Raw genomic sequence first — 24,280 nt, forward strand, 5'->3', positions numbered from 1 at the left:
GGAGCTCTAGCTTGGAAAGCCCCAGGCTGTGGCCTAGCACTGGGCTGGAGGTTGCAGAGGGCAGCCCAGGGTAGGCCAAGGCAGCGGGTCCAAACCCTCCTTGCTAGTGATGAGTAGGCTGATACTGCAGTCTGCCCCAGGGTGCAGGGGCTAGACAATGACTGGCAGTAGCCATATACTGAGGCAAGGTGGAGATAGAGGGTGGGGGTTCCCTGGGGAGAGGAGACCCTGAGAGAAAGGGGTTACTATCAGGGGGCAGCACCCCATGTAAAAGGGCACTATGTCCAGGGCGGATCACTGGCCTGCAGAGGGTGCTCTAGAGCTGAATTAAGCTAATTCTCAGAAGTCACCAGCAGGAGGCACCGCAGGGGTGAGTCTGCTCCTCTACAGTATGCAACTAAAGCAAAGGGGAAAGCCACACCACAACAGATAGCATTGCTGGTACATTGCATGACTGACAGGTCTAGAATAAGGAACTTCCAGTTATAGTGCAGCTACTGCTATAAATTGAATCCTAAAATGGATGGTTGTTCCCCTACCTCCAACTAATAAAATGTGAAAAGCAAATATTTGTGATAGACTCATAAAATCAAAGAACCATAGAAGGGACTGGAAGAGTCATCTAGTCTAACTCCATGCCAAGATGCAGGATTTGTTATGTCTAAAACATCCAAGACAGATGGCTGTCCAGTCTCTTTTTGAAACCTCCAGTGAAGGAGCATCCACAACTTCTCTAAGCAGTTCTGTTCCATTGTCCTACTGTTTTTTGTTAGGAAGCTTTTTCTGAGATTTAGTCTAAATCTGCTATGCTGTAGTTTGAACCCATTGCCACGTGTCCTGCCCTCCATGGCAAAACAAAATATTTTTTCTCTATCTTTTTATGGCAGCCTTTCAAGTATTTGAAAATGGCTATCATGTCCCCTCTTAAATCTCTTCTTTTCCAAACTAAACATACCCAGTTCCTTCAGCCTTTGCTCACATGACTTGCATTCCATCCCTTTGATCATCTTTGTCACTTGCCTCTAGATCCTTTCCAGTTTCTCTACATCCTTTCTATACAGCAGTGACCAAATCTGGACACAGCTGATACCCTGAGCCCCCTCCCACATTCTGAACCCCTAGCCCCACCTCCCAGTGTGGAGCCCCCTCCTACATCCCAAAGTCCTCATCCCCAGCCCTACCCCAGAACCTGCATCCCCAGCTGGAGCCCTTACCCTCTCCTGCATCCTAACCCCCTGCCCCAGCCCAGGGAAAGTGAGTGAGGACTGGGGAGAGGATTCAAGGGTCTCGGGCATAGCAATTTCAGGGGCCCCTTCCATAAAAAAAGTTGCAATACTATAGAATACTATATTCTTGTAGGGCCTGGGGCAAATTGCCCCACTTGCCTCCCTGTCCCCGTCCCCGCCCCCAGCAGCCCTGAAAAATTCACAATCTTGCTGTAGTGAATGGACTATTTTAGCGCTGTCAAAAGATAAACCCATACAAACTTGTTTAAAATTTGGTCCTGTTCCCTATTTAAAATCAACTTCAGCCATATGTCTCATTTTAAACCAAATTCAGCCCTATTCCCTGTTTAAAAAGAGAAAAACCCATAACATTTTCCATTGGGATCTCTTCTCCGCCTGGTAAGATATTCTATCCTTTTTTAAACTTCACTGTAATCTTAAATTGTACAAGTCAAATAAATGTTTACATGATATCAAAACTGGGAGTGATTTCAATGATCTTGGCTTTGGACAGAGTTGTATCCATAAATCTGCAGGTTTTTTTAGTTATATAAGAAAATTATATAGCAAGCTTTTCATCTGAAACCAGTGAAGACCCTAAACCTCAGCTACATATGCAGCTATGCAAGCCTCCATGTAGCTAAATGAGTCACTTAAAAGAGTCTATGCAGTCTGACTTGAATACAGTATACAAAAATAGGTGAAGGCTGCATATGCCAGAATATTAGCAATGAGTAAGATCCTTGTGTCTTTACTTGTAGTTTCACTTTTGCTTTTGGTTTCCAGTGACTATTTTAAATATATATATATTTTGCAGAACCTGTTTTCATTTTGTGACATTATCCTTGTTCATGAGTCAAAAGCTCAAGAGAGTTTACAGATAGTTTTGGAGTTCAGAGTTTTACATTAAACCCCAACTTTTCACGAATTCGCTGATTTGACGATGCTCATAAAATTGTCTTCATTTCCACAGAAGTGAATGAAAATCACCCCCAGTTCTCATTTTTTTCATAAGAGCAAAAAATCAGCAACACAATCACAAGTTTTGTTTCTTGGGAAAACATATTTCTCCATATTAAGATTTAACAAGATTTTTTCATGCAGTTTCTGCTAATTTTCACGGTTACTCTTTGGTTTCTATAAGGATCCTTCTCCTGCTCCCTTCAAAAAATACTTGTCGTATATGCCACACCTTACACCTCCTTATACAGTCACCACTGAGGTAAGAATTCGTTACAATGGAGGCCTATTTACCAACTACACACTTCTACAAAAAGCATCCCTCAAAGCTTCTTCCTCTCACCCTGGCTTCCGTGCCCTCCCAGGGTTTCCATGAGCAGGGAACATGTGGCCCCAAAACAGGCACTTTATTTCATTCTTTAATATTGGTTTAATACTTAGACTACCACGCTGAAGCGGGGCATGTTCAGAACGTGTCCGTCCAGTCTGAAGTATGACACCCATAGGGTGACCAGCCAGCAAGTATGAAAAATCGGGGTAGGGGTGGGGGGGGGTAATAGGCGCCTATAAAAGAAAAAGACCCCAAAATCGGGCCATCTGGTCACCCTACACACCCATTATTCGGCACTCAAGCCCCTTTAACTCCTCTGGGGCGGGCGGGCACCTCGCAGTATCCTGGGCGGAGCTGAACCGGAGTCTCTCCCGCTGAAACGCGGCTTCTCTTGTAGCTGCGCTTCCCCCGCCTGCCGTCGCCGGGCACTGAGGCGATCCCACAGGAAGCCGCGCCCGCTCCTCCGAGCCACACCCAGCACAGCCCGGCCGTGCCGCGCCCGCCGGCTGGCTGCTGTCATTCACCCCTATGTGACTGCCGGGCCGCGGGCTGCCACGCGCGCCAGGTCCTGGGCTCCTCCGGCCGCTGCTCCTTCGCTCCCCGGCCCCGGGGAGGGCGAGAGGCGCCGGGCTCGGGGCGGGAGCCTAGGCCGGTTAGTGTCTCCGGGAGCTGGTGGGGCTGCTCGGATCGGACCGGCCTGGGAAGAGTCCGTGGCAGCTGCGGCGCCCCGGAGAAGAAGCCCGCGAGGGCTCCCCCAGTAGGTGCAGGGATTGGGGGTGGGGGTGGAGAACAGGAGCAAGCCTCCGAAACGAGTTGGGAGAGCCGGGGGGGGGGGGGTTGTCGGAGGGAGCCTGGGGCGGCCTGAGCAAGAAGCTGAGGGAGCTGTCGGGAAATCGCCTGAAGCAGAGCCGGGAGTAGGAGCACTTGGGCAGCCTTTCCCAGTCTGCTGCCATCTCCTTTAGCCGATCTCTTCTGCCTCGGCAGCTGTTAGTCTCCCAGGCTGCGCTCGCCATCCTGTGCAGCTGTGGGGGTGGCCTAAGAGAACCACTCAGGCCAAAGGTGCAAGAAACCTGTGCAGTGCAGATAGCACCAGCCACCTGTGTAAAGTGCTTTGAGAGTGATGTCTGAAAAATCCCCCTTACAGCAAGAACTAGGTACTGTAAACACTCAGGGCTTGTGTGAAAGTCCACTTTGCTGTAAATTGCACCGATCCCAGTTTATCTAGCTCAAAAGGATAAAGGGCTCCCGCATAGTCAGGCCTGTCAATCTTTGAACACCTGGTTCCAGAGTGGGATCTTGGTATTTCAAACCAGATGTTTAGACCCCCAAAACCACCCCTGCTGATGTATCTCAACTCACTGAGCTTAATAAAGAATGGAGTGCAGAGTCAGGTGGTGGTTCTGGAGTCCTTTGATTATTTTTATAATGGTGCGTATTCCTAAACTACCAATGTATTGTTTAAAGGTTATACCGTGGACTCATGCCAGGTTGCATGTTTGTAGATTCTTTCAGTGCAACTTTTCTTCCATCCCTCTGCCTTAGCCACTCACTGAGTAATAATGTTGTTGCTTGAATAGGACTGGACCGTTCGTTGCCTAGGCCTTGACTCCACTTGAACTGGAATAAAAAACTACCATTCTCATTTGGCACCATTTTAAACCCTCTTTGCGCAGGAGAAGGTGCCAGGCTGTAACGGACCTAACTATGATTTTCATTTTGGAACAAGGGAATTGTGAGGTTTCATTTTCTTTCATAATGGTTTCATTTTCTTTTCTTTCAAGGTGTGATGCCACCTAAAGGGCGTGGAAAAAGCAAGCTCCCTGTTCCCCTTCCCAAAGGAATGATCATGAAAGACACTGAAGGAAAAGAGTGGAGGCTGGGCAATATAATTGGTCAGGGAGGATTTGGATTGATCTATTTAGGTAAAGCATGAGTGTTAATTACAAGAGTATTTCTGTGAGTGTCTGAACTACTTTATCCTTTAAAACAAAATGGTTTAAAAAAGAAAAAGAAACAAGAGGTGCCAGAATGTGTTTCACTGTCTTAAAACAGCACTCAGCTGAATGCTCAGGTTATTGGGAAGTTTTTCTGAAGGAACTGCAGGATTCTTTCCTAGATTGTTCAGAGTGCTGTTTGTATAACCTGCAGAGTGAAGCATATACCTTGAGCACATGCGAGGCAGTACATGAGTAGAAGATTGCCAGAGAGCACCAACAATAAGTGCTGTAGGACATGGTGATTCAGTATGCGGCAGTAACTCTCTTGAGTCAGTACTGATCAGTTCTCCAAAGTGCTGTTGGGGCCATTGGCTGTTGAAGGTGCCATCTTTCAGCTGAGACATACAATCAAGATACAGAGCTTTTGGTCATTAAATAACTAATTACACATTTTATAGCAATAGTAGTATTAACTTCGGTGCTATGTATGAATTAAAGCCACACTTTTTCCCACAGTTTCAGCTGAAAATGGTATTCTTCACTTGTCCAAAATTACATAGTATAGCTGCATGCTCTTCAACAGATGCTATATTCTATCCAGAGGTAGCTGCTTTTCAGTGGGGAATAAGTGAGTCAGATAAATAGTTTATAAAACAGGTTGGGATCATTTTATGTATACACGTGTAAATTACTAATGTCGGTCTCTATAAAAGTGAAAAATCTGGTTACAAGGTAGCATGATGGACTTTTCCTGTACCATACACATCCAGAATAAATATGGGAACTAGTCTACAGTGAAAATCTGTCAGGAACTACATTGAGCTTGTACTGAGACAGCAGTGAAGAATTAGTCCTGAATAGCAGCATCAGGACAACCCATCATCCCTAAAGGCAAACCTGCTCTTCTTAAGTATCAGAGGGTAGCCGTGTTAGTCTGGATCTGTAAAAGCAGCAAAGAATCCTGTGGCACCTTATAGACTAACAGACGTTTTGGAGCATGAGCTTTCGTGGGTGAATACATGCATCTGAGGAAGTGGGTATTCACCCACGAAAGCTCATGCTCCAAAACGTCTGTTAGTCTATAAGGTGCCACAGGATTCTTTGCTGCTTTTACTGCTCTTCTTAAATTAGATAGTGGTATGTTAACTAGTGTTTCCAGACTTGGGGTATTAATATTCAGAACCTGCTTATCAAGCCACTTCAATATATTGATTGAATGTGCATTGCACATAAAAAGATCTGACGTACCTTTTTAATTTTTCTCCATTTATTTTGTCATGGAAAGTGTAATTGTTTTTGTTTTGGTTTTTTTGGCATCCATTCTTTGTGCCTCTTCTTTATTTTCTATTTTCCACTCTTTCTGTTTATGTGCTATGACATTTAGCTCATACAAATTGCTTCGTCAGAAGACGATATGGTAATACGTTTGGGGACAGTACAAGCTTTCCTTGTTGCATGGTTTCTAGACCACTGGAACAAGTCAGTTTTTCATGAGAATAAGCACCATATACAAAATGACTTATTTCTCAGTTCTTCTGTCTTTTTAACTGCAACTTCTTCTGCATGCAACTTCTTCAAGCACAGGAGTTTACCCACATGGAGAAAATTGCAGGCTTGGAGCCTTGGTGAATGTGGAACAAGTTTTTACTTTCTGTAGAAGGACTTATGGGTGTTTGTTACATCCTGTTCAGTCATAAATATAGGCATTTGTATGTGCCACTGTTTTCTTGATAGATGCAGTAGTGTCTCTTGCAGTTTTCCTGTTCTATCTGACAGGCAATGTCCTTGTTCCAGATATTTCCTTTGCTGCTCAGGAACAACTGGGATTGAGCTGAATTCCTCCATATTTTTTCCTTGTGTTTGGTGTGGCGAAGCACAGAGCAGAGTAGTGACTGTGCACAGTCGTGAAAACCCATATTTTACTTCTTGGAGACTAGTTCTACCGAGGACTGGTATGTTAGTGCTCTAAATAAAATGAATCCCTTAAAACCCTACTGTACCATCAGCAGTGGTGGTTGTAAATTATAGCAAAAATCATCAATCCAATCTGCACACTCTGATATCTACAATTTCAGTCACAAGAAACTGAAAAAAACCCAAACCTATGAACAAGACTATCATTAACCAAGATGTCCTGCTTTCTAGAATGGAAAAGAGGATGGCATCCATTCCACTGTATTGCTGCATAGAGGAGAGGAGGAGAGAACGAGATGATTTCATTAGCAACCTAAATACCACTGCTACCGATTGCTCTCCATACATTCAGTCCTGTGCTACTTGCCAATCATTTAAGCATACAGAGACAAACTAAAATGTGCTTGACACTTCTCCAAAAGACACCCAGTTTAATCCACATTAAGACGTATTTCACCTCAGTCCTTTGCTTCCCTGTATATTCCATTAGTAAAAGAAGAAGCAGGCACATTCTGCTTTAATCCACCACTGTCCAATAATATTCTCTCTTAATATTAATCTTTTTTAGTACACTCTTTTGGGAGGTGCTTGATCAGCATCTGTTGCTCAAGGCCAGGAAAAGAAAAAAAAAATCCTAGTTGTCATTTCTGTCTCATTCCATTCTGTAGAATTCTATTCATAGCCTTCCTAGAGTGAGATCAATAACCAAGGCCCCTCAGAAATGTGCAGTCACAGAAGAGGCGAGGGACAGAGCAGTTCTGATATTTACATTTTTCTTTTGATGTACGTGAGATCTTTTATGACCTTCTCTTAAACATTAGTCAATTGCCTTGGAGAGATCCTATGTCTAGAGCAGGGGTAGGCAACCTATGACACACGTGCCAAAGGCGGCACGCAAACTGATTTTCAGTGGCACTCACACTGCCCGGGTCCTGGCCACTGGTCTGGGGGGCTCTGCATTTTAATTTAATTTTAAATGAAGCTTCTTAAACATTTTAAAAACCTTATTTACTTTACATACAGCAATAGTTTAGTTATATATTATAGGCTTATAGAAAGAGACCTTCTAAAAATGTTAAAATATATTACTGGTACACAAAATCTTACATTAGAGTGAATAAATGAAGACTCAGCACACCACTTCTGAAAGGTTGCCGTCCCCTGGTCTAGAGCATATACAGGAAGCATTACCATAAGAAAATATACCCCAGCATGAGCAACGGAATGAAGTCAGGGTGCCTCCTGAAACTGTTAGTCAAGGATTATTTGTTGGGAGGGGGAAAAAGAAAGTGATGGAAGGGGAGGGAAATGGAAACTTACAAAGGTTCCCACAGAGAAGTGAGAATGATTCGTGGGACTCTGATGTAGTGATGAGGGGAAACTGAAGTGAGAATGTGGTTTCGTTTGTTATGCAACACTTTTCTCCGGTGGAAACCAGATTATTCTCGTAGGGCACATGTTTAGAACATCTGGTGCAACAGTGAGCAAGGAATAATTCAGTGTAAGTAATTCTCAGTCTAAAGCAAAAAAACATTAATTGTGTACCAAATCTACTAGGATATTTCCTATTACAGGAAAACCATAGAAGACCTTGTAAATGGTATATTGCATGGAGATTGGTACATGTTTCATGCAGATTTCACTGGATTTCTTTCTGACCACACAGACCACAGATGACTTCAACTATTGTGGTGTATTGTTGTTGTTTGAATCCTACCACGCTGAGGCAGAGAGCAGCCAGAGAAGTAGTATGGAATGATATTGCAATCTAGGGCCCTTGTATATTTTGGTTGTGTGTTCCTAATGAGTATAGCAGGAATAGCCAGAAAAAATACAGCTGTTTGTTAGAATCTTTGCAAAAATCGTTGTTGTTTACCTCTGCTTTCTCTCAGAAGGGAGGCCTGGTACTGGATATGGCACTAAGTTGGAGGCTTGGTTCCCCTTGTAACACAGAAATTAGAAAGAGGAACATAGCAGATTGACTCAGCAGTGCATAAGTCAGCTGAAATAGGAAATGGATGAGACTTATCAGCAAAGATTGACTCTGTGCTGTAAAGAAAATTCCAAAACAAGGAAGCTTATTTCTCATATTCAGGTCCAGAGACGGGCTACTAGGATGATCCGAGGAATGGAAAACCTGCCTTATGAAAGGAGACTCAAAGAGCTTGGCTTGTTTAGCCTGGCCAAAAGAAGGCTGCGGGGGGATATGCTTGCTCCATATAAATATATCAGGGGGGTTAACGTTAGGGAGGGAGAGGAATTATTTAAGTTTAGTACTAATGTAGGCACGAGGACGAATGGGTACAAACTGGATATTAGGAAGTTTAGACTTGAAATTAGACGAAGGTTTCTAACCATTAGGGGAGTGAAGTTCTGGAATAGCCTTCCGAGGGAAGTAGTGGGAGCAAAAGACTTATCTGGCTTTAAGACTAAGCTTGATAAGTATATGGAGGGGATGTTATGATAGGATAGTTGAATTTGGGCAATTGATCTTGGATTATCACCAGATAAGTCTGCTCAATGGTCTGCGGGGAGATGTTGGATGGGATGGGAATTGAGTTACTGCAGAGAATTCCTTCTTGGGTGCTGGCTGGTGAGTCTTGCCCACATGCTCAGGGTTTAGCTGATCGCCATATTTGGGGTCGGGAAGGAATTTTCCTCCAGGGCGGATTGGCAGGGGCCCTGGAGGTTTTTCGCCTTCCCCTGCAGCGTGGGGCATGGGTCGCTTGCTGGTGGATTCTCTGCAGCTTGAGGTCTTCAAACCAATTTTGAGGATTTCAATAACTCAGTCCTGGGTTAGGGGTTGTTATAAAAGTGGATGGGTAGGGTTCTGTGGCCTGCCTTGTGCAGGAGGTCAGACTAGATGATCACATTGGTCCCTTCTGACCTATGAGTCTATGAGTCTATGACTAGGCCCCTATCAAATTCACGGCCATGAAAAACGTGCTGTGGACTGTGAAATCTGTCGTCTGTATGCTTTTACCTTATACCAGGCGTCCCCAACGCGGTGCCGGTGAGCGCCGTGGCGCCCGCTGGGGCATCTAAGTGTGCCCACATACTGGCCGTCAGACAAGCATTCGCCGAAATTCAACATCATCCAGTGGTGTCGCCGCCGAAATGCCGCCATTTTTGGCGGCATTTTGGCAGCAACACCTCTGGATGACAATGCTTGTCGGCGGTATTTCGGCGGCGATGCCTACTGATGTTGCCGCTTGTCAGCAGCGTTTCAGCGGATGCTTGTCCGCTGCCACGGTCCTCCGTGGTTCGTTGCCTGGCACCCGCCAGATGAAAAAGGTTGGGGACCACTGCCCTATACTATACAGATTTCACAGGGGAGACCAATGTTACTCAGATTGGGGTCCTGGCCCAAAAGGGAGTTATGGGGGGGGGTGGGGGGAGGGTCATAAGGCTATTTTAAGGGGCTTGCAGTATTGCCACCCTTACTTCTGCTCTGCCTTCAGAGCAGAGTTGGAGAGCGGCCGCTGTTGGCTGGGCACCCAGCTCTGAAGGCATCACCTTGCCAGCAGCAGCACAGAATTAAGAGTGGCAATACTGTACTATGCCACCCTTCTGTGTTGCTGCCTTCAGAGCTGGGCAGCCAGAGTGTGATGGCTGCTGACTGAGGGCCAAGCTCTACAGGCAGCAGCACAGAAGTAAGGGTAGCAGTACCACCACCCCCCTTACAATAACCTTGCAACCCCCCACCCCCACACACAACTCCTTTTTGGGTCTGGACCCCTACAATTACAACACTGTGAAATTTCAGATTTAAATAGTTGAAATCATGAAATTTATGATATTTAAAATCCTGTGACTGTGAAATTGACCAAAATGAAGTATGGATTTGGTAGGGCCCTAATTATGGCAGGCATTCTGTCTGAAATAACACCAGCCAGCTGCTCGGTTTGGGCCTGGTTCTGCAAAGATTTGAGCACTCTTTAATCCCATTGTCTTTAATGGTATTCAAGAGTTCTGAGCACTTCACATGGTCAGTTCCTTAGAAGGACATACTAATGAATAAGTACTAGGTCTCATTTAGGTAGTCCTGTGTCTGAGATGTCTTTTTCACACCTTTCTTGAGAGGAGTAGAATTCTGTTTATATATATATATATTGCTCTATGTTGCGGAGTGACTATTAAACTTGAAATGAGGAACTAATCCAGAGGAAATTCTAGAGAACTGAACAAAATGGGCCACACGGTGGGATATGCTAGGTTTGGATGTCTGCAAAATGTGAATAGCACAGCTATTTTATAAAAATGAAGGTTAATTTTGCTGGCTGTATCTTTTAATAATTGGTTTTACAGCAGTAGTATAAAATTTTTGATGTGCATTGTTACAACTTAATTCCCCATTAAGTGTACGCCATACTCCATTAAGCTTTAACAATGTACTTTAAAAATTTTATACTGCTTCTGCAACATATATTTACCAAAGATGCATTTCCTGGAAGGCTTTGTTCACTAAATCAAAGATGTGAAAAGCTATTTAATGTCCCTGAGCTCTTGGATTCGATGGGGCACTTGGATTCAGCCGTTCAGGAATATGGCACCTAATCTTTTCTAAGTAGAAAAGTGCCTGTGTGTTTGCCCTTTATGTTCTCCTTTTTAAATATTTCTGCCTTCACTTTTAAGTGTCCTGTTTGCCCTGCAACTTCTCTTCCTTTATTGTCTTGCCTCTTCCTCTTAATTTTCACGTCTCTCTAGAATCCCCCTTAATAGCAGAAGGCTTACCAGCAATGTGGTTCCTCCCTATGCTCCTGGAAAGCAGAGCTTCCCTTCGTTGCTGGAGGCAATTTGAAACTGTCTAGAAGTGTTCTTCTGAGTCACTTTTAAGCTACTGCTTATGCCGAGAGAGAGTGCTATGGTTCACGAGCCTGTCCTACCTAGGCTGCTCCATATTAGAGCTTTCCGTCTGTTACCTACACTCTACCAATGGCTTACTATGATAGAGCTCAGACAGAATATTCCTGTTCATTTGACGGGAGGAAGAAAAGCAAAGCAAACAGGGAACAATACAGCATTTCCATGATACAATGCCCAATTTAAAGTCTTTTAGGGAATAGTGGCAGTACGTGGGAGAATTAAACGAGTTTAGAAGGGTGCAAGTGAGAGAGAATACCAGATACTCATTTATCTTCCTTATCATGGCTAGTGATTGATGCTGGTCTTTACATAAATCATTCTCGATTTCCAATGGCAATGACTCCTTTATTACATAGTTAGAGATGAAAATTTAAATGCAGAAACATCACACAATACTCAGTTAAGGTTCCAATATCATTGTAAGTATGCTTTGCATTTCACCATCCATGTACAACCTAGAAATTTCCTTCCTCACCACTGCCAGTGCTCGTACTTCCTTTGCACATATTCATTAAATGGCTACATCATAACATAAGTCTTCACTCCCAAGATGAGAGGTGAAGGCATAGCGATTTCTGGTCCATTTCTAGATGGTAGTTAGGAATAGGGAGGTCGGATGTTACTGTAAGTATAACTTTTTCTGTATGTGTTAAGATATGGGTAGAAAAGAGGTCCAGCTATATGCTACTTTCCACATGATTTCCTAAAGGTATAATAGTCTACTATTGAGATTCTTATGATAGAGATTGCCAGGGATATGTTGAGTTTGTAGCAAATCATGAGAAAGATATATACAAAGTAAGGAGAAGGAGGAGAATCAGCAGAAATGCATTCTTTGATGGCCATGAGCATTTACAGATGCAATGTGATATCATGCCATGAAACGTGTGTCCCTAATTTAGCATTACATAATAACTGGAGGAACTTCTGCCCTAAGATATGGCATTTGCTGCAATATGCAGGCTGCCCCTCCAAACCCATTTTTGATTGGCACCTATGCCATATTGAAACTGGCATAGCACCTTCTGGGTGGTCACAGTGTCAGGTTTGCAGATGAGCAGGAGTGCAGTCATTCTGTAAACCAATGCATGCATCAAGTTTAAGAGTTAAGGGCCTGGATTCCCATTCAAGAATGCTGAAACGGCTTTTGTTCCTGAGGTTAAAGGATATGTCGTATCTACTCCAGCTCAGAGCTAGATTATCTTTGAAAGTCAGACAGTGTCTTCTGTAGCTCTAGAAGGCAAAATTTTGGCTCTGGTGAATTAGGATTAAAGTTTCATGAAAACATGACAAATTATAATAAAATTTTCACCAGAACTGTGTTGTACTGGAAGCATTTGCAGATGCCCCACTAAATAATTTTGCAGTGGAGCTCAGTTTTCTGCTGAATAGCTTAGCCAGGTGCCATGGAATCCAAATCCACAAGATTCTACTTTAAAGGCCCGTGTATCTTCTTAATAGAACCCCAAATTCAGAAAGGAAGACTTGAGAGAGACCATTTCCAAAGGCTTCTTAGAAATTAGTCTAGCCAGAAAATGGTAGATCATGGGATAAAATCATGATCACTGAACAGAGAAGTCCTTCCTCAGGAAACTTAGAGTGCAAGAACTTGAAGAACTGAAATGATCAATTCCATGAGATATTGAAAGAAAACAAAAGGGGAAAAATACAAAGGGCTTTATTAAAACTAGATGTTGTTTCAGCATGGCATTTTGATAGGTAATACCACAATAATTTAACAACTGTAGATGGTAAATAGTTAATCTTTTTAATGATTGCCACCGTTGATTGCTTTTATTTATTATCAAGCCAGTGTTCTGAAAATGATTCTTTAGAATGTTTATATAAATCAAAACTTTCTTTACATTAAGTACAGTGGGTGAAGTCCTGGCCCTGTTGAAATAAATGGCTAAACTCTCATTTACTTCAGCGGGTTCAGGATTTCACTAGTCTTTTCATTACTTTAACATAAACTAATTTGCAGTTCTTAGCCCTAGCTTTTGAGTACCATGTTAATTTTTGAATCATAGGTTTTGTTTTATTCCCGTGTAAACAGAGCTGAGAGGACAATACCACTACACATTTTCATATCCTCTGGAAAACTAGGCAAAAGATAATAAAAAGGCTTCTTGAGCTAATTCATGCTTCCACAATGAGCTTTTATCTCCCAAATATCCAGCAGCAGCATAGAGACCAGCTGTGGACAGGAACAGGGATATTTTTTCTAACTGCCAAATACACTGCTTTTCTTTTCCACTGTGTAAACTTTATCTACAAACTGATTTTATGAGAACCATTGTGAATACTTCACAATATTCTGAACATGACTGCCACAAATTAAACTGCTAAAACTAAAGCTGGCACATTTGAACTGGCAAATGAAACTGGCATGTTTCTTTGTCACACTGAATTCAGTTGTGCTATGCGGTCCTAGGGAATTGCAGTTCATCCAGAAATTCTGTTGTTATCTTGTCATATTTAAACACAGAAAGACTGATTAATTAAGATTGTGATGCAAGCCAACAAACTCTATGAATTCATAGTTAAGGCTGATGTTGAGATCTTAGCCCAGCCTGCTGTCGCTGGGCAAAGCTAGGACATTCTGGACATGAGTTAATTTGATATCTTATTTTCTGCATTGCCTAGACACAGTAATTGGAAATTGTGGTGAAGAATGTAGACCTTATTTCAACTTGTATAATATATATATATATATTTTTAAATTTAGCTTCTCTTTCCCTCATAGACTTTAAGGCCAGAAGGAGCCATCATGATCATCTATTCTGACCACCTGCACGTTGCAGGCCACAGAACCTCACTCACCCATTCCTGTAATAGGCCCATAAACTTTGGCTGAGTTACTGAAGTCCTCAAACCTTGATTTAAAGACTTCAAGTTACCGAGAATCCACCGTTTACCCTAGTTCAAGTGAGCAAGTGACTTGTGCACCATGCTGCAGAGGAAAGTGGAAAAAACCCTAGGGTCTCTGCCAATCTGACCTGGGGGAAAATTCCTTCCTGACCCCAGGTATAGTGATTAGTTAGACCCTGAGCATAAGAAAAAAAGAATAGCCATACTGGGTCAGACCAAAGGTCCATCTAGCCCAGTATCCTATTTTCCGATAGGGACTGGCACCAAATGCTTCAGTGGGAGTGAAGATAAGAGGGCAATTTATTAAGTGATCTATCCCCTGTCATCCAGTCCCAGCATCTAGCAGTCAGATGTTTAGGAACACCCAGAGCATGGGATTGTATCCCTGACCATCTTGGCTAATATCAGTTGATGGAATGATGTGTCAGTGTAGATAAATCTTGCATTTGGGTGAGATCTACCCTGGGACACCTGGGAAAGAATTCGCATCAGTAACTCAGAGTCCTCCCCAATTGGTTTACCATCTCTGGCCATAGGAGATATCTGCTAATAGCAGTTGTGGATAAGCCATATGCCATTTTAGGCAATCTCAACATACTATCCCCTCCATAAATTTATGAAGATCAATCTTAAAACAAAGTAGGTTTTTTTACCCTCTCATCGTGATGTGGCCCTGTATGCTTCAGTGACATCCAAGGGAACAGAGTTTTCTTGGAGTCAGAAAAAAATAGACTCCTATTGTGCAAAGGGATTCTGTTTTATAGCCTGTGATTGGCAAATGTGTTCAGTTAGTGTTTTGAATTTTCTTGCACTAAGAGGCACAATCACTGGTCTCCCCTTTGTATAGGTTGTAACTGCACTCTCCACAACTCAGATCAGTGACTGAATAAATAATTCGAGGGTGGCAATCAAGGCTTAAGGGCCAGATTAAATTGAAATAAGGAAAGCAGACAACTCCTTCTGGCAGCATGACATAGGGCATAACTCTAGTAGAATCTCTTTATCATAACAGCAGATTGACAGGAAGCATACATAGAGACCCAACTGACTTGAATGATTTAGGAAAGAGAAAACAGATTAGTCTGTTTTAATGTAACATAGTTTCACCAAAAGTTTGGGGAAGGTGTGTGTAGTAGAGGTGTTCTAGTGGCTCTGTAGTTAAAATTGGGTTAATGCATTCCACTGAAAGTACAGTAGAACCTCAGAGTTACAGACACAGGAATGAAGGTTATTTGTCACTCTGAAATGTTTGTAACTCTGAACAAAACTTTATGGTTCTTTCCAAAGTTTACAACTGAACACTGACTTAATACAGCTTTGAAACTTTAGTATATGGAAGAAAAATGCTGCTTTTAACTACCTTAATTTAAATGAAATAAGCACAGGAACAGTTTCCTTGTCAATCTTTTATTCAGACTTTCCCTTTCTTTTGGTCAAGTATGTTTAACATAGTACTAGACTATATTTGTCCTTTTTTTGGTCTTTGCCGCTGCCGGATTGCATACTTCTGGTTCCAAATGAGGTGTGTGGTTGACTGGTCAGTTCGTAACTCTGAGGTTCTCTTGTAGGTTTAATACATAGAAGTATTATCAAAATAGGTTGAAGTTTTTTTAATTTTGAAATTTGGAGAAAATTTCAAAAGGAAAACATTTCTAACAGTTTTGAGAAAATGTCCCCTTCCTTCCCCCCCCCCCCCTTTTTTGTTTTGATTAAGACTACATGTTTTGCTCTTTAGTTGCAATTATATTTACTGTTGGGGGAAGTTTCATCACCATCTCTCTGATTTTACAGCTTCCTCTCATGTTCATATTCCTGTAGAAGATGATGCTGTGCATGTAATTAAAGTGGTAATGTTCACATCTCACTTCTAAATTATTTAAAGTACTAGCATTTTCTCTTGCATTTTCTATTTATTCTTATTTTGAGCATTGAGTTGCATTACATGTTTTTTGTGTGCCATTCTTCCATCATCGCATAATTTGTTTGCTGGAGGAATGTTCTTTACTTCCATTACTAACCATGGACATCACAGTGAGGGGGAAAAAATCAGACTACATATCTGAAAATATACAGTGATTGAAGTTAAAATGTATTAATTAAATTTCCTAAATAGTACTTGTGTTAGTCAGTATTACATGTTTTCTTTTGGGTATTTGCAGTGAACAGTTTGTTTTGCCAACAGAAGTTATTGGTTTTTAAAAAAATATACTGGCTATATTTTATGTAAAATAACTTTTTGTCAAATGTCATACTGTATCTTTTTTAAAAAAGTGGATTTTTTTAAAAAAGTGGAACTTCCAGTCTGTTATTTAGGAACTTTTTTTTCCTCCTCCAACACACTTTATCACACCAAATTTTTTTGTTCCTTTATAGGAATATCTTGAGAATGGGCCTTTGTTTTCTGAATTAAAGTTTTACCAGAGAGCTGCAAAACATGAGCACAGTAAGTAATATCAGCAAAACGAAATAAAATGAAAAGATAATTTTTTCCAATTAGAGCAATTGATATCTTGAAGCTTTTATACCAAGCATAATTCAGACAATGGGACTGATTCTGATCTGGTTTACACTAGTTTTATTCTCACTGGTGTAAGTGAAAATAGAATCAGGACTAGTAGGGTGACAAACCTGAGGGAGAACTAGCCTCTTTCCGTAGTCCATATTTTAGGATATGGACAGCAGCATTGCAAGGACTACTTAGTAAGGCTAGTACTGCCAATAACTGTACCAGGAATGAAGTTACTCACATGCTTAAGTGTTTGCAAGATTTAATAGTAATTTAGGAACTGAACCTGCAAGCTCTTTACTCATAATAGCAGTCCCAATGATTTCAAATGAGCAAAAACTGCACATGTACTTAAGTATTCTGCTCGATTGAGACCTAATTACATACTTTGTTAATCCCCTGTTTATTCAAGAAGGTAAATTCAAAACGTAAAGTTTTTAAAGGAACTAGTTTTTCTCAGCTACTGATTAGATTCCTATTGTGTTGTTGTGACTCAGAGAAGAATATATTAAAGGAACATGGAGCTTTATTTTTGCAGAAAGTTACTTGCTGAACTTTTTAATTGGGCTGTTAGATAATATAGTTACCTGTATGTGTTTTCATTTTAACAACAAAGATTCTAATGATAGTTTAATTACAAAAGGCAAACTGTAGATTTTCAAACTACCTTAAATTCTGGCTTATCTATTATTATTTTGACAGTCAAAAAGTGGATGACGCTCAGACAAATAGGATTTTTAGGAATTCCAATGTTCTGGGGAACAGGCTTGGCTGAATACAATGGAAAAAGGTAATAACATGGTGAATTGGAGTCAACACTGTTGGGCTCATAGTTGCCCGAAGATCTATTTTCAGTTAAATGAAGGATGTTTTGAGCTTGTTGATATAAAGCTACCTGTGTCCCTGGTCTTACAAAGATTCCTCACTTGTGCATTTTCTAATAGTTATAGATTCATGGTCATGGAAAGATTAGGGGTAGACCTGCAAAGAATCTTGGACAATGATGGACACCGATTTAAAAAAGAAACAGTTCTGCAACTTGGGGCCCGAATGGTAAGTGCAGAGGGGAAGGAAATGGGCGTATTTGTAATGTTTTGAACTCTCCTAATGCATCTGCTCTTTGTGAAATGCTGAGATCTATTTTGGTCACAAGTCAGCATGAAGTTGCATAGATACTTAAGTATCATCCTGAATCAGGGCCCTGATTTTCCTCTTCAAATTATATTTTTATGAAACAGAGTGTTAATGATTAGGAATGGAAACTAGATCCTCTAACGCTAGATCTCCGTGGGCCTGAGCCAGAGCTCATTGAAGTGAATAGAAAAACTTCTATTGACTTCAGTGGGCTTTGGATCAGGCTCAGTAACAAGACATAAGACAAAATGTTCAAATATGGATGCCTAAAATTAGGCACCTACACCTGTATTTGGACATACCAGCTAAGTGGTCTTATTTTCAGAGATTTTGAAGGTGCCTAATGTTCATAGAATCATAGAATATCAGGGTTGGAAGGAGCCTCAGGAGGTCATCTAGTCCAACCCTCTGCTCAAAGCATGACCAATCCTCAATTAAATCATCCCAGCCAGAGCTTTGTCAAACCTGACCTTAAAAACCTCTAAGGAAAGAAATTCCACCACCTCCCTAGGTAACCCATTCCAGTGCTACACCACCCTCCTAGTGAAAAAGTTTTTCCTAATATCCAACCTAAACCTCCACACTGCAACTTGAGACCATTACTCTTTGTTCTGTCATCTGGTACCACTGAGAACAGTCTAGATCCATCCTCTTTGGAACTCCCTTTCAGGTAGTTGAAAGCAGCCATCAAATCCCCCCTCATTCTTCTCTTCTGTTGACTAAACAATCCCAGTTCCTTCAGCCTCTACTCATAAGTCATGTGCTCCAGCCCCCTAATCATTTTTATTGCCATCCGCTAGACTCTTTCCAGTTTTTCCACATCCTTCTTGCAGTGTGGGGCCCATAACTGGACACAGTACTCCAGATGAGGCCTCACCAATGCCGCATAGAGGGGAATGATCACGCTGGCAATGCTCCTACTTATACAGCCCAAAATGCCATTAGCCTTCTTGGTAACAAGGGCACATTGTTGACTCATATCCAGCTTCTTGTCCACTGTAACCGCTAGGTCCTTTTCTGCAGAACTGCTGCCTAGCCACTGGATCCTTAGTCTGTATCAGTGCATGGGATTCTTTTGTCCTAATTGTAGCACTCTGCACTTGTCTTTGTTGATCCTCATTAGATTTCTTTTGGCCCAATGCTCTGATTTGTCTAGGTATCCTATCCCTACCCTCCAGCATATCTACCACTCCTCCCAGTTTTAGTATCATTTGCAAACTTGTTGACGGTGCAATCCATGCCATCCTCCAGATTATTAATGAAGATATTGAACAAAACTGTCCCCAGGACTGACCCTTGGGGCACTCTGCTTGATACCGGCTGTCAACTAGACATGGAGCCATTGATCACTACCCTTTGAGCCCAACAATCTAGCCAGCGTTCTAGCCACCTTATAGTCCATTCATCCAGCCCATATTTCTTTAACTTGCTGGCAAGAATACTGTGGGATACCATATCAAAAGCTTTGCTAAAGTCAAGGAATAACACGTCCACTGCTTTCCAGTCATCCACAGAGTGAGTTATCTTGTCATAGAAGACAATTAGGTTAGTTAGGCATAACTTGCCCTTGGTGAATCCATGCTGACTGTTCCTGATCACTTTCCTCTCCTCTAAGTGTTTCAAAATTGATTCCTTGAGGACCTGCTCCATGATTTTTCGGATGACTGAGATGAGGCTGACTGGCTTATAGTTCCTGGCATCCTCCGCCTTTTCCTTTTTAAAGATAGGCACTACATTAGCCTTTTTCTGGTCATCCAGGAGCTCCCCCGATCGCCATGAGTTTTTAAGGATAATGGCCAATGGCTCTGCAGTCATATCCGCCAACTCCTTTAGCACCCTCGGGTGGAGTGCATCCGGCCCCATGGACTTGTGCTCGTCCAGCTTTTTTAAATAATCCTGAACCACGTCTTTTTCCACAGAGGACTGGTCACCTCCTCCCCATGCTGTGCTGCCCAGTGCAGTAGTCTGGGAGCTGACCTTGTTCGTGAAGACGGGCAAAAAAAGCATTGAGTACTGTAGCGTTTTCCACATCCTCTGTCATTAGGTTGCCTCCCCCATTCAGTAAGGGGCCCACACTTTCCCTAACCACCTTCCTGTTGCTAACATACCTGAAGAAACCCTTTTTGTTACTCTTAACATCCTTTGCTAGCTGCAACTCCAAGTGTGATTTGGCCTTCCTGATTTCACTCCTGCATGCCTCAGCAATGTTTTTATACTCCTCCCTGGTCATTTGTCCAATCTTCCTTTTTATGTTTAAGATCAGCAAGGATTTCACTGTTAAGCCAAGCTGGTCACCTGCCATATTTACTATTCTTTCTACACACCGGGATGGTTTGTTCCTGCAACCTCAATAAGCATTCTTTAAAATACAGGCAGCTCTCATGAATTCCTTTTCCCCTCATGTTACTCTCCCAGGGGAATCCTGCCCATCAGTTCCCTGAGGGAGTCAAAGTCTGCTTTTCTGAAGCCAAGGGTCCGTGTTCTGCTGCTCTCCTTTTTTCCTTGTGTAAGGATCCTGAACTCGACCATCTCATAGTCACTGCCTCCAAGGTTCCCATCCAGTTTTGCTTCCCCTACTAATGCTTCCCTGTTTGTGAGCAGCGGGTCAAGAAGAGCTCTGCCCCTAGTTGATTCATCCAGCACTTGCATAAGGAAATTGTCCCCTACGCTTTCCAAAAATTTCCTGGATTGTTACATTGCTATATTGCTCTCCTAGCAGATGTCGAGGTGATTGAACTTCTCCATGAGAACCAGGGCCTGTGACCTAGTAACTTCTGTTAGTTTCCTGATTAAAGCCTCATCCACCTCATGCCCCTGGTCTGATGCTCTATAGCAGACTCGCATCACGACATCTTGTTGCTCACACTTCTAAACTTAATCCAGAGACTCTCAGGTTTTTCTGAAGTTTCATACCAGAACTCTGTGCAATCATACTGCTCTCTTACATACAATGCAACTCTCCCATCTTTTCTGCCCTACCTGTCCTTCCTGAACAGTTTATGTCCATCCATGACATCCATAGGGGAGGAATAGCTCAGTGGTTTGAGCATTGGCCTGCTAAACCCAGGGTTGTGAGTTCAATCCTTGAGGAGGCCATTTAGGGATCTGGGGCAAAAATCTGCCAGAGGATTGGTCCTGCTTTGAGCAGGGGATTGGACTAGATGACCTCCTGAGGGGTCCCTTCCAACCCTGATATTCTGTGATTCTATGACAGTACTCCAGTCATGTGAGTAATCCCACCAAGTCTCTGTTATTCCCATCACATCATAATTCCTTGACTGTGCCAGGACTTGCAGTTCTCCCTGCTTGTTTTCCAGGCTTCTTGCATTTGTGTATAGGCACTTAAGATAACTCGCTGATTGTCCTGCTTTCTCAGTATGAGGCAGAAGTCCTCCCCTCTTGCGCTTTCCTGCTCGTGCTTTCTCCTGGTTTTCCACTTACCTCAGGGCTTTGCTCTCCTTCCCCCGGTGAACCTAGTTTAAAGCCCTCCTCACTAATAGCCTGCTTGCGAAGATACTTTTCCCTCTCTCCATTAGGTGGAGCCCGTCTCTGCCTAGCAATCCTCCTTCTTGGAACACCATCCATGTGAGCCTTGCAGGTTTGACAATTTTGGCCACAGTGCTTTCAGCACTGCCATCTTTATTATGCGTAAGGATATTTAGTCTGATTTCACATCTTCATCATTGTACAGGCCACAATAAGACACTAGGATTATACATGTATCAATCTTGTTTTCAAATTCCTTTAAACTAGCATAGATGAATGGGAGATTGTATGCTGTGTCGTTTGAGAATGCCATTCGGTTTGTGAGAGAGTGGCATAGTACCCCTTGCTATAACAAAACCCTGGGGATCCAAGCCATTTGTGTGGCATAGCAAGCGGGTGAGAGAGTGTCCTCTGATGGCCCAGGGGCCGAAGGAACTCCCCCCCCCCCACTTGCAGTCTTGGGCCAGAGGAGCTCTCAATCCCCCACCACAGGAGATGGGGCTGGAAGCAGGATCTAGGGACCACATTCGCTATAGCTTAAGTTTTGCTATTGTAAAGGGCATTATAGCAAGGGTCTACTGTATTATCAAATAAATGCAATAAAATGCATTTATATTGCCCCTTTACCATCTTGCCTGCATTCTGTCACTAATCTCTTTTCACCAATGGGCCAGTGGTTTTCACATTCCAAAACTGGGTCCCTCTCAAGCAGTCATTTTTTTCTTTGTGTAAGGACCCCTCCTGATCTGAAGTGCAGAGTGAGCAATAGTTAGTCATAGACCTATTAACTGTCTTAAGGTCCAATATCTTGTGAATCATCAGGCCCAGATATGTTCTCCCTTTGAAGAGTTAGGAATTCCCCCAGCCCTTCCAGTATTATAAAGTACTGGTTTCATTAATGGATCATGAGAGAAAATCACATTTAAAGAGATTTTAGAAATTTCAAAGATGTATAGGATAGATGTATAGGGATAAAATGTGTCCCAGTGGCACACCTTTATATCCCTGCATCAGTTACCTGCATTAAAGCAGTGGAGGGAAGTGGATAGAATGGGGCAGGAAATGGCAAGAGTCTTGGCTTTGCTTTCCTTCCCTTCCCTATGCATCTGGCAGCGTATACTGGGATGGGCATAGACCCAGAACAATATAATCTATCCCTGGTCCCAGGGAAACCAGGAGGGCTTCAGCTAATACAGAGCAGATCATTACTTCACATTCTAGCTCATAGTGTGGCAGTTGAGGCTCATTGAATGAGTGAAGCACATTTAGGTGATGATGAGAATAATAATTAATAAACATTCCCTTTTGTACTTCTTTCCTAGTTGGATGCCTTGGAATATATGCATGAAAACGAGTATGTTCATGGTGACATAAAAGCAGCAAACCTACTTCTGGGCTACACAAATCCACATGAGGTAAATGCAGTATCTTTTACACTTACTGTGTACTGTTGCTGTAACACTTGCACTGTTGATGTTCATTCTGTCCTATGCAGTTTTTGCATTGAGTCCACGTATTAAAGGAAGAGGATTTATACTATGGATACCATCTTATCAAGTGTGAATCATTGGGCTCGATCCTCAGCTCTATTAAGCTTATGCTCAGTATGGCTAAGGAGAGAAACAAGGAAAGGCACTGGTAAATCATCTTTCAGGTCCCCTGATCCTGTGGCTGCCAGGGGTCAAAATGACCCATAGAGTAACTTAGAGAAGCCTAATAGTTCTTCTGTATAATGCCATCTGGACTGGTGCAAAGGGACTTCACAAGGGTTAAGGATCTGGCCCATTGTATTCAGTTTCTCAAGATATTCCTGGCTTTCTGGTTTTATTATAAGCACTGTGGCTGTGTGGCTTTTACATTACCTCTCTACAATGCAAGAACAGGTTAGTAGGTAAGTAACATGAAGACTACTGTATGCTTTTAGCATGCAGGAGATTGTGAAGTGCCTTGAGATCTACTGATGAAAGAGCTAGGTGGTGTTATTACTAAGGCATTAGAGTGGCCATAAAGTGAAAACCCATTTTCAAGAAACATATTGAAAATTTTTAAGTTGTTTTAATTTCATAGTGTTTGAAATTGATCCATTTTTGTTTTTCACACTTTTCATTTTTAAATAAAAACAATTTTGGTTATGTCTTATATAACAAAATTGAAACACTTACCAAAAGAGCTTGGGGAAATTTTTTGACAATGTTGACTGTTTTGGACAAAATTTCATTTTTGAATGAAGGCCATTTTTATGTGAGTTTTTCCCCTTGAAAAATTTCAGCCAGCTCTAATGGACAATTTGATTTTCTTCCAACTTCTGTGACACTCTCTGTGACAGACAGATGTTGCCAAAGTGTTATTTCACTTTGTCTGGTGATGTTTACCATTAAACGACTCAAGAACTGCTCCAAAAGCTTACTTTATTTCCCAGTTCCCTTTGTGTATTTCAGCATTCAGAAATATTAGACTCATATGACTGTTTAACATTATTTTTTCTGCTTTCTTTAAAAATGTATCTTAAAAGTTATCATGGTTGTTTGAAACAACTTCTTGTAGACTTCTGTAATAGTCCATTGTCAGTTTATGGTGTTTACCAGACAAATGAATCTGGGAGACAGTTTTGGAGAAACAAGTTAATTGCTACCTAAGCTTATTAACATAACACAGATTGTTTTCCATTTTAGCTTTCCATGTTTTATTACAATTCTACTAAAATGCAGTGATTTTTCATGTTGCAATCACTTTGTGCTGTTGAGTCAGTTTAGTGATTGCAAAAGGTTTTGAGTCGCTTAATAGACTTTGATTAGTTACTTAGATATTGGCCAGTTTGTGATTCGTGCCTCATGCTGTTTGGTATTAATTCTTCACTTTCTCGAGTGTTAAATTCAGTCAAATTGAAAACAAGGTGACTGGGTCAGTGGCAGAGGTTTGATTGGAAGTTTAGTTTGTACCAATAAAAAAAGAATTTTGGCTGTATAACTCAGGGTGTATGATGTGCATGTTTATTGCTGACTGATCTAGTTACGTTGAATGACTTTTTTTTTTCTCCTATAGAAGCACT

At 42.0% G+C, this 24,280-nt stretch overlaps 1 protein-coding gene across 5 annotated transcripts in view; it reads left to right on the plus strand.

The window, feature by feature from the left end:
• The first annotated feature begins 2,993 nt into the window (after positions 1 to 2,993).
• The window catches only part of VRK2 (VRK serine/threonine kinase 2), a 72,399-nt gene continuing 51,112 nt past the window's right edge, over positions 2,994 to 24,280 (plus strand). For 2 of the 5 annotated variants that reach the window (XM_030557825.1, XM_030557827.1), the window contains exons 1-7: positions 2,994 to 3,274; positions 4,299 to 4,439; positions 15,897 to 15,952; positions 16,479 to 16,548; positions 17,314 to 17,401; positions 17,556 to 17,664; positions 22,554 to 22,646. In XM_030557825.1, coding sequence (XP_030413685.1) covers positions 4,304 to 4,439; positions 15,897 to 15,952; positions 16,479 to 16,548; positions 17,314 to 17,401; positions 17,556 to 17,664; positions 22,554 to 22,646 — 552 coding nt within the window. In that variant the 5' untranslated portion in view covers positions 2,994 to 3,274; positions 4,299 to 4,303. Of the gene's footprint in view, positions 3,275 to 4,298; positions 4,440 to 6,314; positions 6,407 to 15,896; positions 15,953 to 16,478; positions 16,549 to 17,313; positions 17,402 to 17,555; positions 17,665 to 22,553; positions 22,647 to 24,280 lie in introns of those variants that run through there. The other 3 variants (XM_030557826.1, XM_030557830.1, XM_030557828.1) reach the window with 3 other exon arrangements.

This window comes from Gopherus evgoodei, chromosome 3 (assembly GCF_007399415.2).
Source record: "Gopherus evgoodei ecotype Sinaloan lineage chromosome 3, rGopEvg1_v1.p, whole genome shotgun sequence".
Taxonomy (NCBI): Eukaryota; Metazoa; Chordata; order Testudines; family Testudinidae; genus Gopherus; species Gopherus evgoodei.